General features: G+C 31.8%; 1 protein-coding gene across 2 annotated transcripts in view; it reads right to left on the bottom strand.

Annotated features, from left to right (window-relative positions):
• Positions 1-12,500, bottom strand: part of LOC124949430 (protein gooseberry-like) — a 16,859-nt gene that overhangs the window by 2,228 nt on the left and 2,131 nt on the right. Inside the window, exons 2-5 of one of the 2 annotated variants that reach the window (XM_047494441.1) lie at positions 9,604-9,763; positions 9,204-9,493; positions 2,959-3,375; positions 509-1,072 (exon numbers count right to left, since the gene is read on the bottom strand). In XM_047494441.1, the coding sequence (XP_047350397.1) occupies positions 509-1,072; positions 2,959-3,375; positions 9,204-9,493; positions 9,604-9,641 (1,309 nt within the window). In that variant the 5' untranslated portion in view covers positions 9,642-9,763. The remainder of the gene's footprint in view (positions 1-508; positions 1,073-2,958; positions 3,376-9,203; positions 9,494-9,603; positions 9,764-12,500) is intronic. The other variant, XM_047494435.1, reaches the window with a different exon arrangement.

Raw genomic sequence — 12,500 nt, 5'->3', positions numbered from 1 at the left:
ATATATATATATATACATACATATATATATATATATATACATATATATGTGTGTGTGTTACGAATACACCTGCCCATGTTAAATTTATCAATACATGGTACTTACTAATTTATGCAACTGCATGGGATTTATTTTTCCTTTTTCTTCTTCTAATTTCTTTCTTTTTTTTTTTTCTTCTCTTAAAAAGAGAAGACAAAAAATTAAGAAAAAAAGAAAGAAAGGAAGAGAAAGCAAATTGTCTCACCACACATTTGCTTAGAAAATAATAATATAATATTAATCATAATAATAATAATAATTTCATTTGCATTGTCGAAGAGAATTGCTCTTATGTTACCATGTCAAAGATTTTCAAACGTCTATATTTAATCATTGACAATAAGAAAGAATGGGAGAGAGAGAGAGAGAGAGAGAGAGAGAGAGAGAGAGAGAAACGGAGACAAGGAGAAGTGAGAGATATGATAGAAAATTTCTTTATCAGTTTTAACTTCCTGTTTTTAATACCAACTGTAAAAAGGTTGATGAGGAGCTGGCCTAGGTGGCTGTTGGAAAGTTTGAGCTGTATAATGACTGGCAAAAGCTTGATGAGGATGAGCGCCATGAGCATGCGGTTGTTGTAGGGTACTTGGAGGACTTGATAAACCAACTCTCGATGAAGTCGATATAGGTAAGTTCCAAGATGACGGTGAAGCATTTCCTTGATTTGTCTGTTGGTGTTGAACAGGAGAAGCTGATGTCAATGGTAAATCTGTAGAAGATATTTGATCGGACGTAGAATTAGCTGAATTTCCCGAATTAGGTCCCATCATGGATACCAATGAATTTGGTGTAGGTGGTAACTGATGACCGGTTGCCGGTTGTTGATACGCTGATGTAGCTGGTGGTACTACTGGGGATACTTGATGACTCATATGAACCGTCGTACTAGACGAAGTAGGTGGAAGCAATGTACTTGGATAAGTCACCGACGTTGGAAGACTATAACCTGGCGTTGAAGATGGTAATCTCGTTGAATCACCCGTCAACTGATGAGACATACCATTCCCATGATGAGACGAATAGATTTCTGGAACTATAATTCATTGATTATTATTTTAAATTAAAAAATCATTTTATTACGTATATATATATATATATATATATATATAATATACCTATAGACAATATCTTTAACTTCGTATGATTGATATTGAACAATGAAGACCGTCCCTCAGTTAAATATTACAATCGATAATATCGTCGGATATTGCCAACAACGTGACATGACCGGGCAATATTAGATTTATCTGACATAGCGAACTGACGTAGAAAATATAGAAAGAAAGAGAGAGAGAGAGAGAGAGAGAGAGAGAGAGAGAGAGAGAGAGTCATAGCTTCCTTTGTATGTGTATGTATTTTTTTTCTTTTCCTATTTATCTTTTTTTTCCACCCCATTTTCTTTCCTTATTTCTTTTCTTATATTTTTCTTCTTTTTCATTCTCTCTCTCTCTCTCTCTCTCTCTCTCGCAAGATTCTCGTCGAAAGATTCCTTTTACGCGAGGCACAAACTCGAGGCTCTGAACGGAGTGACTCGCGTGCTGTGGATTCTTTCGATGTCCCGCTGTAGTGGCCGCTCTCGTCAAACGACTTCCGGTAATCGTGCTAGCAACTCGTACGATGCCGCAAAAAGTCTATCTGGGTGAGGACCACCTGCCGTCCTTCGACTACTTTCACGAGTCATTTTTTTTTCCTCTCTCTCTTTCTCTCTCTCTCTCTCTCTCTCTCTCTCTCTCTCGCTTTTCTGTATCCGCGGAATGCACGATTAGTAGCGCTACGTTAAACTTATATGTTTAACTTGAAATTCCAAAGAGAGATGTTCCACGTAATTCATGGAAATTCTTTCGTAATATTTTTCAAGGTCGAATCGACGATACAAATCCAAATTTCCAAAGGGTTTCTACCTTTTTATTCATTTCAATTTTTACTAAGTCGAAAATCGCAACGACTAATCGAATTCTCAAACGCTGTTTCAATATACTTTTTGTATTAGAGAACCTGATCAGGAAGTTGAAAAAAGAAAAAGCTATTTCTTTACGAGGTAAATTTATGTACCATTACGATTGCCCAACTCTAATATAAATTATGTATTTATGAATAAAGAAAAATAGCAATTTAGAAGAAATGAAAAAGCGAAAGGAAAAATTCAATATTGTATTATTATATAACAGTAATAATTTTAATATTATTTAAAATATTCGAAATAAATAGATCGTCATATGATTTTATTCTCTCCGATAACATGAATCGAATCAAAGAAAAATTGTTGATTTAAAGGAAACAAAACAAAACAAAAACAAAACAAACAAAAAAATGTAATATTCAAATAATCACCTTTAAATATTTAATATGAAAAATGAAGTGACTATAATTTGAATATTAAGAGAAACAAACAAATTTAATATTCATCCCTAATGTAAACGTTGAATGATTAAAATCTACATAAACCAGCCGTCATTTAAATATCAAAGCATAAATAATTGAATTGTCTCGTTTAATCGTTTTGCAATGACACGTGAATCGAACGAGGAGAAGAAATTTTTTCATTTGTAAAAAAAAAAAAAAAGAAAGAAAAAAAAAAAGAAAAGAAATTTTAACATCATCGAACGTATCCCGTTTGGAAATTTTTTGTATGAAAAAAAAAAAGAAAAAAAAAAACCCAAAAAAATATATACTTGGCTATAATTTCAAATAATATTATCATATGAGAAAAACAAAATGCCGAATTGTAGCGTGTGATTAATCGACGAAGGAAAAATTGTTTAATTTGAGACGGAGAGGAGGAGGAGGAGGAGGAGGAGGAGGAGGAGGAGGAGGAGGAGGAGGAGGAGGAGGAGGAGGAGGAGGAGGAGGGAAAAGAACACAGAAGAATAAAAGAAAGAAAAAGAATAGAAATAAGAAACGAAAGAATTTGATATTTACCCTGACTCGAGGAAAAGGCAGCATCCGGAAGAGTCTGTCCATGTGGATGTGGATGAGGATGACTCGGTGGTACAGCAGCGGCGCCACCATGTGGATGCGGTGCCGCAGGTGGATGAAGAACATAAGAAGCAGTAGGATAAGCGACGGTTCCTACGTATCCTCCGGACGTACTAGAAGACAGTTGTTTTCTTAATCTGGCTCGTCTATTGCTAAACCAAACTTGGATCCTTGCCTCCGTCAACTTTGTCCTCTGTGCTAACTCTTCTCTCGTATATATATCAGGATATTGGGTTCTCTCAAATGCACGTTCTAATTCATCCAATTGATGTGCGGTAAAAGTCGTTCGACTACGTCGCTGTTTTCTTTTCAATGGAATACCTGGCTCGCTCTCACAATCAGAACCTGAACTGGCTTTAACTGAAAATTGAAAAGTAAAAGAGAAAGGAATGAATAAATTAATAAAAAAAAAAAGAAAAAAGAAAAAAAAAAGAAAAAAGAGAGAGAGAGAGAGAGAAATTTTAACACTTACATATTAATTCATTTTCAATGCCGTTAAATAAAAACACATCGAATATTTTTCAAATTATTTATAATGCATTAATAATTAATCATATGATTACATCGTTGCTTATTAAAATATTAAGGTTAATGTTAAAATAATTTTAATGATTACATCTATACTTTCGTTTGTGTGTGTGTGTGTGTATGTATCTGTATGTGTCTGTTTTTGTTGTATTAATAATATATATACATTATATTTAATGATATTTCGAAGATTGGAATTGTATTTTTTTGTTTTGTTTTTTTGTTCTTTTTTAATAAAAATAAAGTCTAATGTAAAATGTGTGATAATGTGAATTCTGTTCTATCCTTTATTTATACAAAGTTATGAAAGATATTAGTTAATTATATTTATAGATTTATATAATGTTGCACCGGCAATCAACGTGTTAATGCTTAAAGATAATAATTTTTTTCCAATAATATAATATATATATATATATATATATATATATATATTTCTTTGATAGTTATATTTAATTATATTATTATGTAATTTAATTAAATATAATATAACGCGCACATGCACATACATATATATATATATATATATATATAAATATATAATGTATATATAAAATATATGTATAATATTAAATATAGGAGAAGCAAGAAAAAAGGAAAAATAAAACGGAAAAGGAATAAGTTTATTTTTTGTTTCTCTCTTTATCTCTCTTTATCTGTCGCATCGTAACTAATCGTGCGACGCTCGACGTCCCGACGCCGAGACGCAGCGTGTTTAACGCGAATTCGACACGGACTCTATTCTCAGATGAAAGAGACGAAGATAGAGAACGAGAGGAAGGAAGAAAAAAAGAGAGAGAGAGAGAGAGAGAAAGAGAGAGAGAGAAAGGAAGAATCCTTTTTTGATCTGTTTTGCATTTAATAAACTCGCTATATGAAATTCGTGAATATGCAACCTAAATATATATAAATATATATATATATATATATATGTATATAGATCTATACATAACCCTTTCCGACCTATTATTTTTCCAAAAAAAAGGGAAAAAAAAGTAAGAGAAAAAATATTCTCTACTCTATCACTAAATGATTTGTTTCTACTTTCATTCGACGAGATAAAGCAAACGGGATGTGACGAAAGGACGCTTCGATCGAGCTCGTACCACTTAATATAGGTTGAAACGCGTAGGTTAATATAGCATGTTCGAACTTTAAATTACAAGCTTCACGTCAGCGTTTAGTCTTCGATGGTATGCAATTTTTTTCCCCAGATTTCTTCACCTAACTACAACGTGGGACGTACATACATACGTTGAAAGAAGGAGGAAGCTACCATATAAAAGTTAATGAGTTAGAGGGAGGGAGAGAGAGAGAGAGAGAGAGAGAGAGAGTAAGAAAAATACATGAATGAAAAAAAAAGAGAGAGAGAGAGAGACAGAGCAAGAAAAAGAAGATATTACAAATCTTTCTTCGAGAGCGTTCTCCTTTGCAATTTATAAATCACACTAGTAATATATTCCTCGATCTTCAAGGCCAAACGATAAATAAATGATTCACGCGCTGATAATTTTAATTGCTATAGTTCTCCTTGGATCGGCACGCGCGTCTTTTATAACGCCGGGTAATTACAATAAAAAGGCACAAATCTGTGGACGTTAAATTTACATATATTTTATTGATGGCGATAAATATCTGATAGATGTTAGGTGAGGCATGACCATGCTTTTAGATCGATTAGAATCTATCCTAATGTACATGTTCGTAATCTATTCTATATTTTATTCTTTTCTTGCTTTTCCATATAAATATTTCAATAAACAAAACTGTCCGACCTAATTCGATCTTATTTGTATAATCATTTAAAAATCTTTTTTTTTCTTTTTCACGTTTGTTTCGCTTATAATTATTTTAATGAGATTTTCAAACCTCTCGTATTTCGATGGATTTGATAATTTCAGTATAATAAATCGATTATCAGGCGTTCCGCAATTTTTTTTTTTCTCTTTTTTTTTCTTTCTTCTTTAATAAATATATTCACTCTTTTGCGTTCAATTTGTTTTTTAATTATCTTTCTCTATCTTTATTTATAAAGGCTTTTCATAAGGTAGATTTGCACGACGGTAAATAAAAAAAAAAGGAGTAAAAAGAAACAAAAAAAAAAGAAACAAAAAAGAGAATGAGAACAATTTGAAATTGACGCTTATGCATAAAAAAAAAAAAAAAAAGAAAAAAATCTCTTGTGTTAAGTTTTAACATTCGAATAATTCAAACGAAACAATTATCAATACCGATTATTATTTTTTCTTCTCTCTCACTCGCAACGCGCTTAATCTATCTACGAGATATATATTACTTCTTTTTGTTTTTTATACATTTTCCTTCCTGTTTTTTCTCTTTTTTTTTTTCTTTTTTTTTTTTTTAACGAAAGCCGTCTATCAAAACGATCGACTTACCCGACTTTGGTCTCTCTCTCTTTCTCTCTCTTTCTCTCTCTCTCTCCCTCTCTCTCTCTCTCTCTCTCTCTCTCACTCAACTTTCTCTCTTTCTCGCTCATTTCTCGTTGTTCCTTCCTTTCATCTTTGCCGGCCAACAGCCTTCGAACGATCCCACAACGGCCTTCGGTCGTCGTACACATTTCATTTGTCTTGTCAGGAGGGTGCACACGGCACAACCCCCCAAGGCGCTGATTCCTTGCTCGAACCCCCCGTTCCCCGTCCCCTTTCACCCACCAAGAATAAGTTACTTCCGTAGCTTACTTATTATTTTTTGTTTTTTTCTTGTTTCTCTTTTTTCTCTCTCTCTTCTTTTTTTTTTTTTTGCTTCTAATTAACACGATCGAATCGTTTTATTAAACTATGTTACTTCCTAATAACATATCTTTATGATAATTTTCATTTTTTCCCCACCCTCTCCCTCTCACTCGCACTCGTCCAATTCTCCATCCCTCGGTTATCCTTCGCTCCTCCGTGATATTGAACTATTAATTGTCTTTCTTCGTTTGTTTGTTTTTCTTTCTTTCATCTTTTTTTTTTTTTTTTTTTTTCTTATAAAAATTACAGACAAAGAAAGAAAGAAAGAGAGACAGACAGAGAAGTGAAGAACGAAGGACATATGAAAAATGAAGTTTGAAGTTTGTTCCTTCTTTTCTTTTTCTTTCTCTTACGGAGGACAGATGGTCAAATTTCTTGCAGACTGTTGTGTCCATGAAGTAAGAAATATATATATATATATATATATATATATATATAGAGAGAGAGAGAGAGAGAGAGAGAGAAAGAGAGAGAGAGAAGAAGAGAAAGAGAGAAAGAGAGAGAAAGATATATAGAACGATTACTGGCGCGCGTACATTTACGCGTCCACAAGAAAACACGTGGGCATGTACAGGGCGGCAAGAAAATTACAGAGCCCCAGGCCGAACTCATGGCTACCGACCGACGGCATCGCTGATCCTTCGACGTTCTGAACGAGAGAACCGGTAATTTCTGAGATCGAGAAACGCGCGGCTGATTAATGCGCGAGCATTTAATTTATTCATTCACCGTTTTCAGATCCAGCGTGCTACTGCCTTCCACAAGACACCATTTCCTTTTATTCCTCTTCTTCTTCTTCTTATTCTTTTTTCTTCGTCTTATTCTTATATTCTCCTTCTGTATCTTCTTCTTCTTCTATTTCTTCTTCGTCTTGGTAGGTCGATCAGATGATCACGAAGCTTCAGCAATGTACCCGGGAAATTTAAATCTCGTTCGAGATACTGCTCACCGTTCTCCTTTTGAATTTTTGTTATAAAACAAGTAATCGTCGATGAGACCAACTACCCTAATGGAATATAGGTGTGTACCACCCTACTTATCCTACTACTATCAACAACATTCGCTCGCATAGCCTCGGTATCATTATAATCGAATTCCCTTGAAGAGCACTACTCGGAGAATGGTTTTGCCGATTCCCACGGATCATCAATCTTGTTTACGACTCAGAAAGAGAGAGAGAAAGAGAGAGAGAGAGAGAGAGGGAGGGATAGATAGTGAAAAAGAGAGTAAGATAAAGAGAGAGAGAGAGAGAGAGAGAGAGAGAAGAGCCCAGCATCTCTCCAGAGAAAAGAAATCTTCCAAGAAAATTAGTCCAGAGAGAACGATTGAAAGAAGATTGCTTACCGTGAATTGCCAACTGAAGAATTTCCAAAATTTAAACGCAAACGATCTCTCTTGATCTCTTATGATCATTGTTTTCTTTTCATTAATATTATACAATAGACGGTGCGATTATGATTGATAAAATGATGATCGTAAATGTGTTCGACAAACTATACTTCGATTTTTTATCATGTCGATCGTCATTTATCTCGATCGATAAAATAACCAAAGCGATTTCCTTGATTCTCCTTAATCACAGCCATCGAAGGACTCAACCGTGTCGGTCGATCAAACATGAGATAAATCGTGTGATCTCGATGGAGGGTAATATTTAAGAAAGAGAAAGAGAGAGAGAAAAAGAGAGAGAGAGAGAGAGAGGGGGGGGGGAAAGAGAGAGAAAAAGTGAAATAATTATTTATTTCCATCGATTTTTTAAGAAAGTTTCCGTTTATGGAAAGTAGACAAAAACGATTAAAATAATCGCACAAAAAGTGAAATAAACGGATAAATAAAACGATATAGTGCGTTACACATTGGTAATATTGTTAATAAAATTTCACACACGACGATATATTGATATTTAATGTCAGTTGAAAAATTGATTTTTTATCGATTTTAAGAAAGTCCTTAAAAAAAAAAAAAAGAAAATGATCAATACGATAAGCGTAGATAGTGAAATGAACGAATGATATCTGCGAATAATTAGAGTTATAACACGGTATAGTTATTTTAATATCGTCGATAAAATTTCTTATCGCTTTATATTATCATTAAATGGATATTAGTAAAGCTGAAAGATAATTTGCTTAAGATTATATTTTATTCTGCGATATTGAAATTAAGAAATTATCAATGAGACAAAAAAGAAAATATTATACGAACGAAAATGATAGATACGGTGTTAGTTGAAATTAATTAAAAAAATTAATAAATAAATAAATACAAAAAAAGAAAAACAAGAAAAAATGGCGATTAAATTTGATATAAAAAATGATTTTCTTAATCAATGATAAATATTTTGTCAAATAAATGATCAGTATGTACGAACATATTATTTGATATTTGTAATGTAATATCATAAACAATTAAATATCAGAATTCTATCCGGGTTGCGTTTTGATTTATTATAAATATTAATCGTCTCAATGTCTAATCATTCTATTTATATTTTTATATTTACAAAATACTCACAATTCTTTCATTAATCGTCGTAATACTGACGACATATATTACGTATCAAGATATTTTATTACGAAACGAATATCATTCATTAAATCACTTTTATTTGCATTGAAGTACTGACTGAAAACGTTAAAAAAAAAAAAAAATAGAAAAAAAAAACAGAAACAAAGAAAAAAAAAAAGAAAAAAGATATCGGAACAATTAAATAACGTAGACGTATATTATTAATAAACCATTTTGATCCAAATTCAAGACAGGTGGGTGTTCATAAGAAAAAAAAAAAAAAAAAAAAAAAAAAAAAAAAAAAAAAAAAAAAAGAAAAGAATAAAAAAAAAAAAAAAAAAAAAAGAAAAAACAAAAAAAAAAAAAAATTCTTTATCGATAAAAATCAATAAGACTTACATTCACCGATCTTGGTATCTTCCTCAGGATCACGTCCGCGAAGAAGCCTGGATATTGCTGATACACTTGGTGCACTAGTCCTGTCGCAAATTCCTTCCTTAATCAATCGATCTCTTATCTCCCATGAAAATATACCAGGATTGTCGCGTCTGTACTCTTCTATTCTTGCTTCGACTTCCGGCGTAGCAACTCTTGGCTTACTACCGCCAATAACTCCTGGCCTTATACTTCCGGTTTCCTGATATCGATTTAAAATCTTCGAAACGCATCCATGCGAAACGCGCAGCTGTCTAACGGAAACGTATATAATACTTTTTATATCGGTCGAAAGAAAATTTGATAATTATTATATTAATGAATTACGATAGTTGAATAATATCATAAAAATAATCGAATTTACCTGGATATAACGCACGGTCTTATACCAGCACCAGCCATTTCAACAATCTTTAATCGAATATGATTTGGTAATGGCCGACCGTTTATAAATACTCCTCCTAATTGATTAACACGGCCCTGTCCTGGTATCGATCCTAAATCTAAAAAGTAGTATTAGAAAACTGAAGAAAGAATATAATATATCAAACAAGTTATTTTCTCCTTTCTATTTAAGATTAAGATGATAAATAATAATAATAATAATATATATATATATATATATGTTTTTTTTTTTCATTCATCACGTCTCCTTCTTTCTTTCTTTTTATTCTCTCTCTCTCTCTCTCTTTTTCTATCTCTTTCTTTCTCTCTCTCTCTCTCTCTCTCTCTTTTTCTGTCACTAACAAGAAAGTTATAAGAAAGGTATACAAAAGACGACAATAACTTTGACTACCTAGATAAGTCCAACTAAGCTGAAGGTTTATGACTCGCAATAATGATAGCGTATAATTTCCTTGGCTTATTTAATTTCGATTTAGACGAAGCATATATTAGATTGGTGCTCGGCGAAAGGAGCGAAAGAGAGAGAGAGAGAGAGAGAGAGAGAGAGAAAGAGGAAGAGAGAGAGAGAAATAACGTTCTTACAACGATCGTTCTTACAGTTGCCTTTCGACTCACATAGACTTTTAATTTAGAACTCGAGAATAGTATGCGAGAACACGAGTAGAGCTCGTTAATCGAAAGTTATTTCCTCTCGTTGTGTTTGTGTGTGTTTGTGTGTCTGTGTGTCTGTGTGTCTGTGTGTGTGTGTGTCTGTGTGTGTGTGTGTGTGTATGTATGTATGCATAGAATGAACAATACAAATGGGAAACATAAAAAAAGTGATTACAAGTAGAGAGAGAGAGAGAGAGAGAGAGAGAGAGAGAGAGAGAGGAGATGAAATCAAAATGAAATTTATTTGAATGATCGAACGATCGAAGAATATTAAGAACAAAGAATCAAAAAAAAAAAAAAAGAAAAAGAAGGAAGAATAAATAAAAAAAAAAAATTATGACGAGATTTCTTGACTTCTTAGATTATCGAACATCATCGAGAAATGTGCGCTTCGATTCTAAGAAAAATGTTACGTCGAACGGAAAAATATCATCTCAATGACAATACGAACGAAAAGTCTGATCAACGGTGCGAAACCGAATCGGAGACGAAAAAAAAAAAAAGAACAGAAGAATGATCTATCTTTCTTCGATAGATAAATCTTTTCCAGATATATTGATTCACGCGAATCATACCGTTACGATCATTCATTGAAGCAAAAAGGTTTTACCCAGAGATTAAGGAAAAAAAAAAAAAGGATAAGAGGATCTTCGCGAATCTTTACACACAAATACACACACATAAAGTAATATTTCGAATCTATCTATTTATCTATCTATCTATCTATCTATCTATATATATATATATATGTGTGTGTGTGTGTATATTCTAATAATAACAATAATTAAAAGAAAAGAGATGGTAATATTTATATGAATAAATTTATTATGATATAATAAAATATGATAAAATTATAAAGATATTTTTTTTCTTTCAAACGATCGAATATAATGATTTTTCTATGGAAAATTAACTGGCAGGTGGCTGAAGAAAAGGAAAGAAAACAAATAAATCATTTGTTTAGGCAAATTCATCGATCGATCGATCGATCGATTGATCGGTCGCTCTCGTAATCTCCGAGGGAGGAGGATGATAAAAAGAAAATGCGAAAAGAAAAAAGAAAAAATGAAGGAAAAAGATAGAGTCGACGGTGCATTAAAACCACGAACGATTGCATAACGAAAGTCATGCATCGCTTCCATCAGCGTTGGCCGAAAAAAAGCAAAAAAAAAGCAAAAAAAATAAAAAAAAAAAAAAAGAAAAGAAAAGACGAAGGAAAATTCGATCGAAACCGTACGATCTATTTGTTATTTATCATTTTATTATTTATTTATTTATTATATCATTATTTTATTATTTTATTGTATACCGATATAGATCGTAATAATTTTGATTGTTATTAAAAGAGACTTAAGTTCTTTTTTCGTACCCAATTTTTTTTTCTTATATATCTTTTTTTTTTTTTTTTTTTTATTTTTTATCACATTTCTTCTTCGTTCTCTTTTCTTTTTCTCTTCTAATTCTTGAAAATAATGTATAATCGATCTGACAATCGTCGATTTTTTTTTTTTTTTTTTTTCTATTTTCAAAGAACTTCTTTATCGCGGGATTAATAGAACGTGTAATTACATGTATATATCGTAGAGACAATGATTAACGATATTAATCAATTTTGCCTTCGCACAGTTAGAAACGATTAGACGATACTACGAACATTCACTGGAATTCAATATACATTTATATACATACATATATATATATATATATATATATATATATATATATATATATATATATATATGCATACACATATATTTACTGTAGCAGACTTATTGGCTTATATGCAGGACACTTTTATAAGGACACCTTTTATAAAGTACCATTGGCTAAAGATAAAGATACTATTGTTATTTATGACTAGGATACGTGATAATAAATTAAAAATTTTCGAAATACATTGCCTCTCGTAAAACTCATTACAGTTATTCCTATATAATAGTGGAAAAGAAATTGTTTTAAATGTTCATAACCGACGGTGAACATACTGGGGAATATTAGCCGTAGACGATGATTGATAATTATAGTTAAAAAAAAAAAAAAAAAAAAAAAAAAAAAGAAAAAAAAATACCGAAAAAAAGAGAGAAAGGGGAAAATAACAAAAAAAGATCCGGTAGAAACAATCTTTTTTTTTTTCTTTTTTTTTTTCTTTTTTTATAAATAGAGTCATCTTCTGACAAGAAATATTAGAAAAAGGTTTTCAAAGAT

The sequence above is a fragment of the Vespa velutina genome, chromosome 1, assembly GCF_912470025.1.
Source record: "Vespa velutina chromosome 1, iVesVel2.1, whole genome shotgun sequence".
Lineage (NCBI taxonomy): Eukaryota > Metazoa > Arthropoda > Insecta > Hymenoptera > Vespidae > Vespa > Vespa velutina.
The sequence above is the reverse complement of the archived record's forward strand: the minus strand, read 5'-3'. Positions and strand labels throughout refer to the sequence as shown.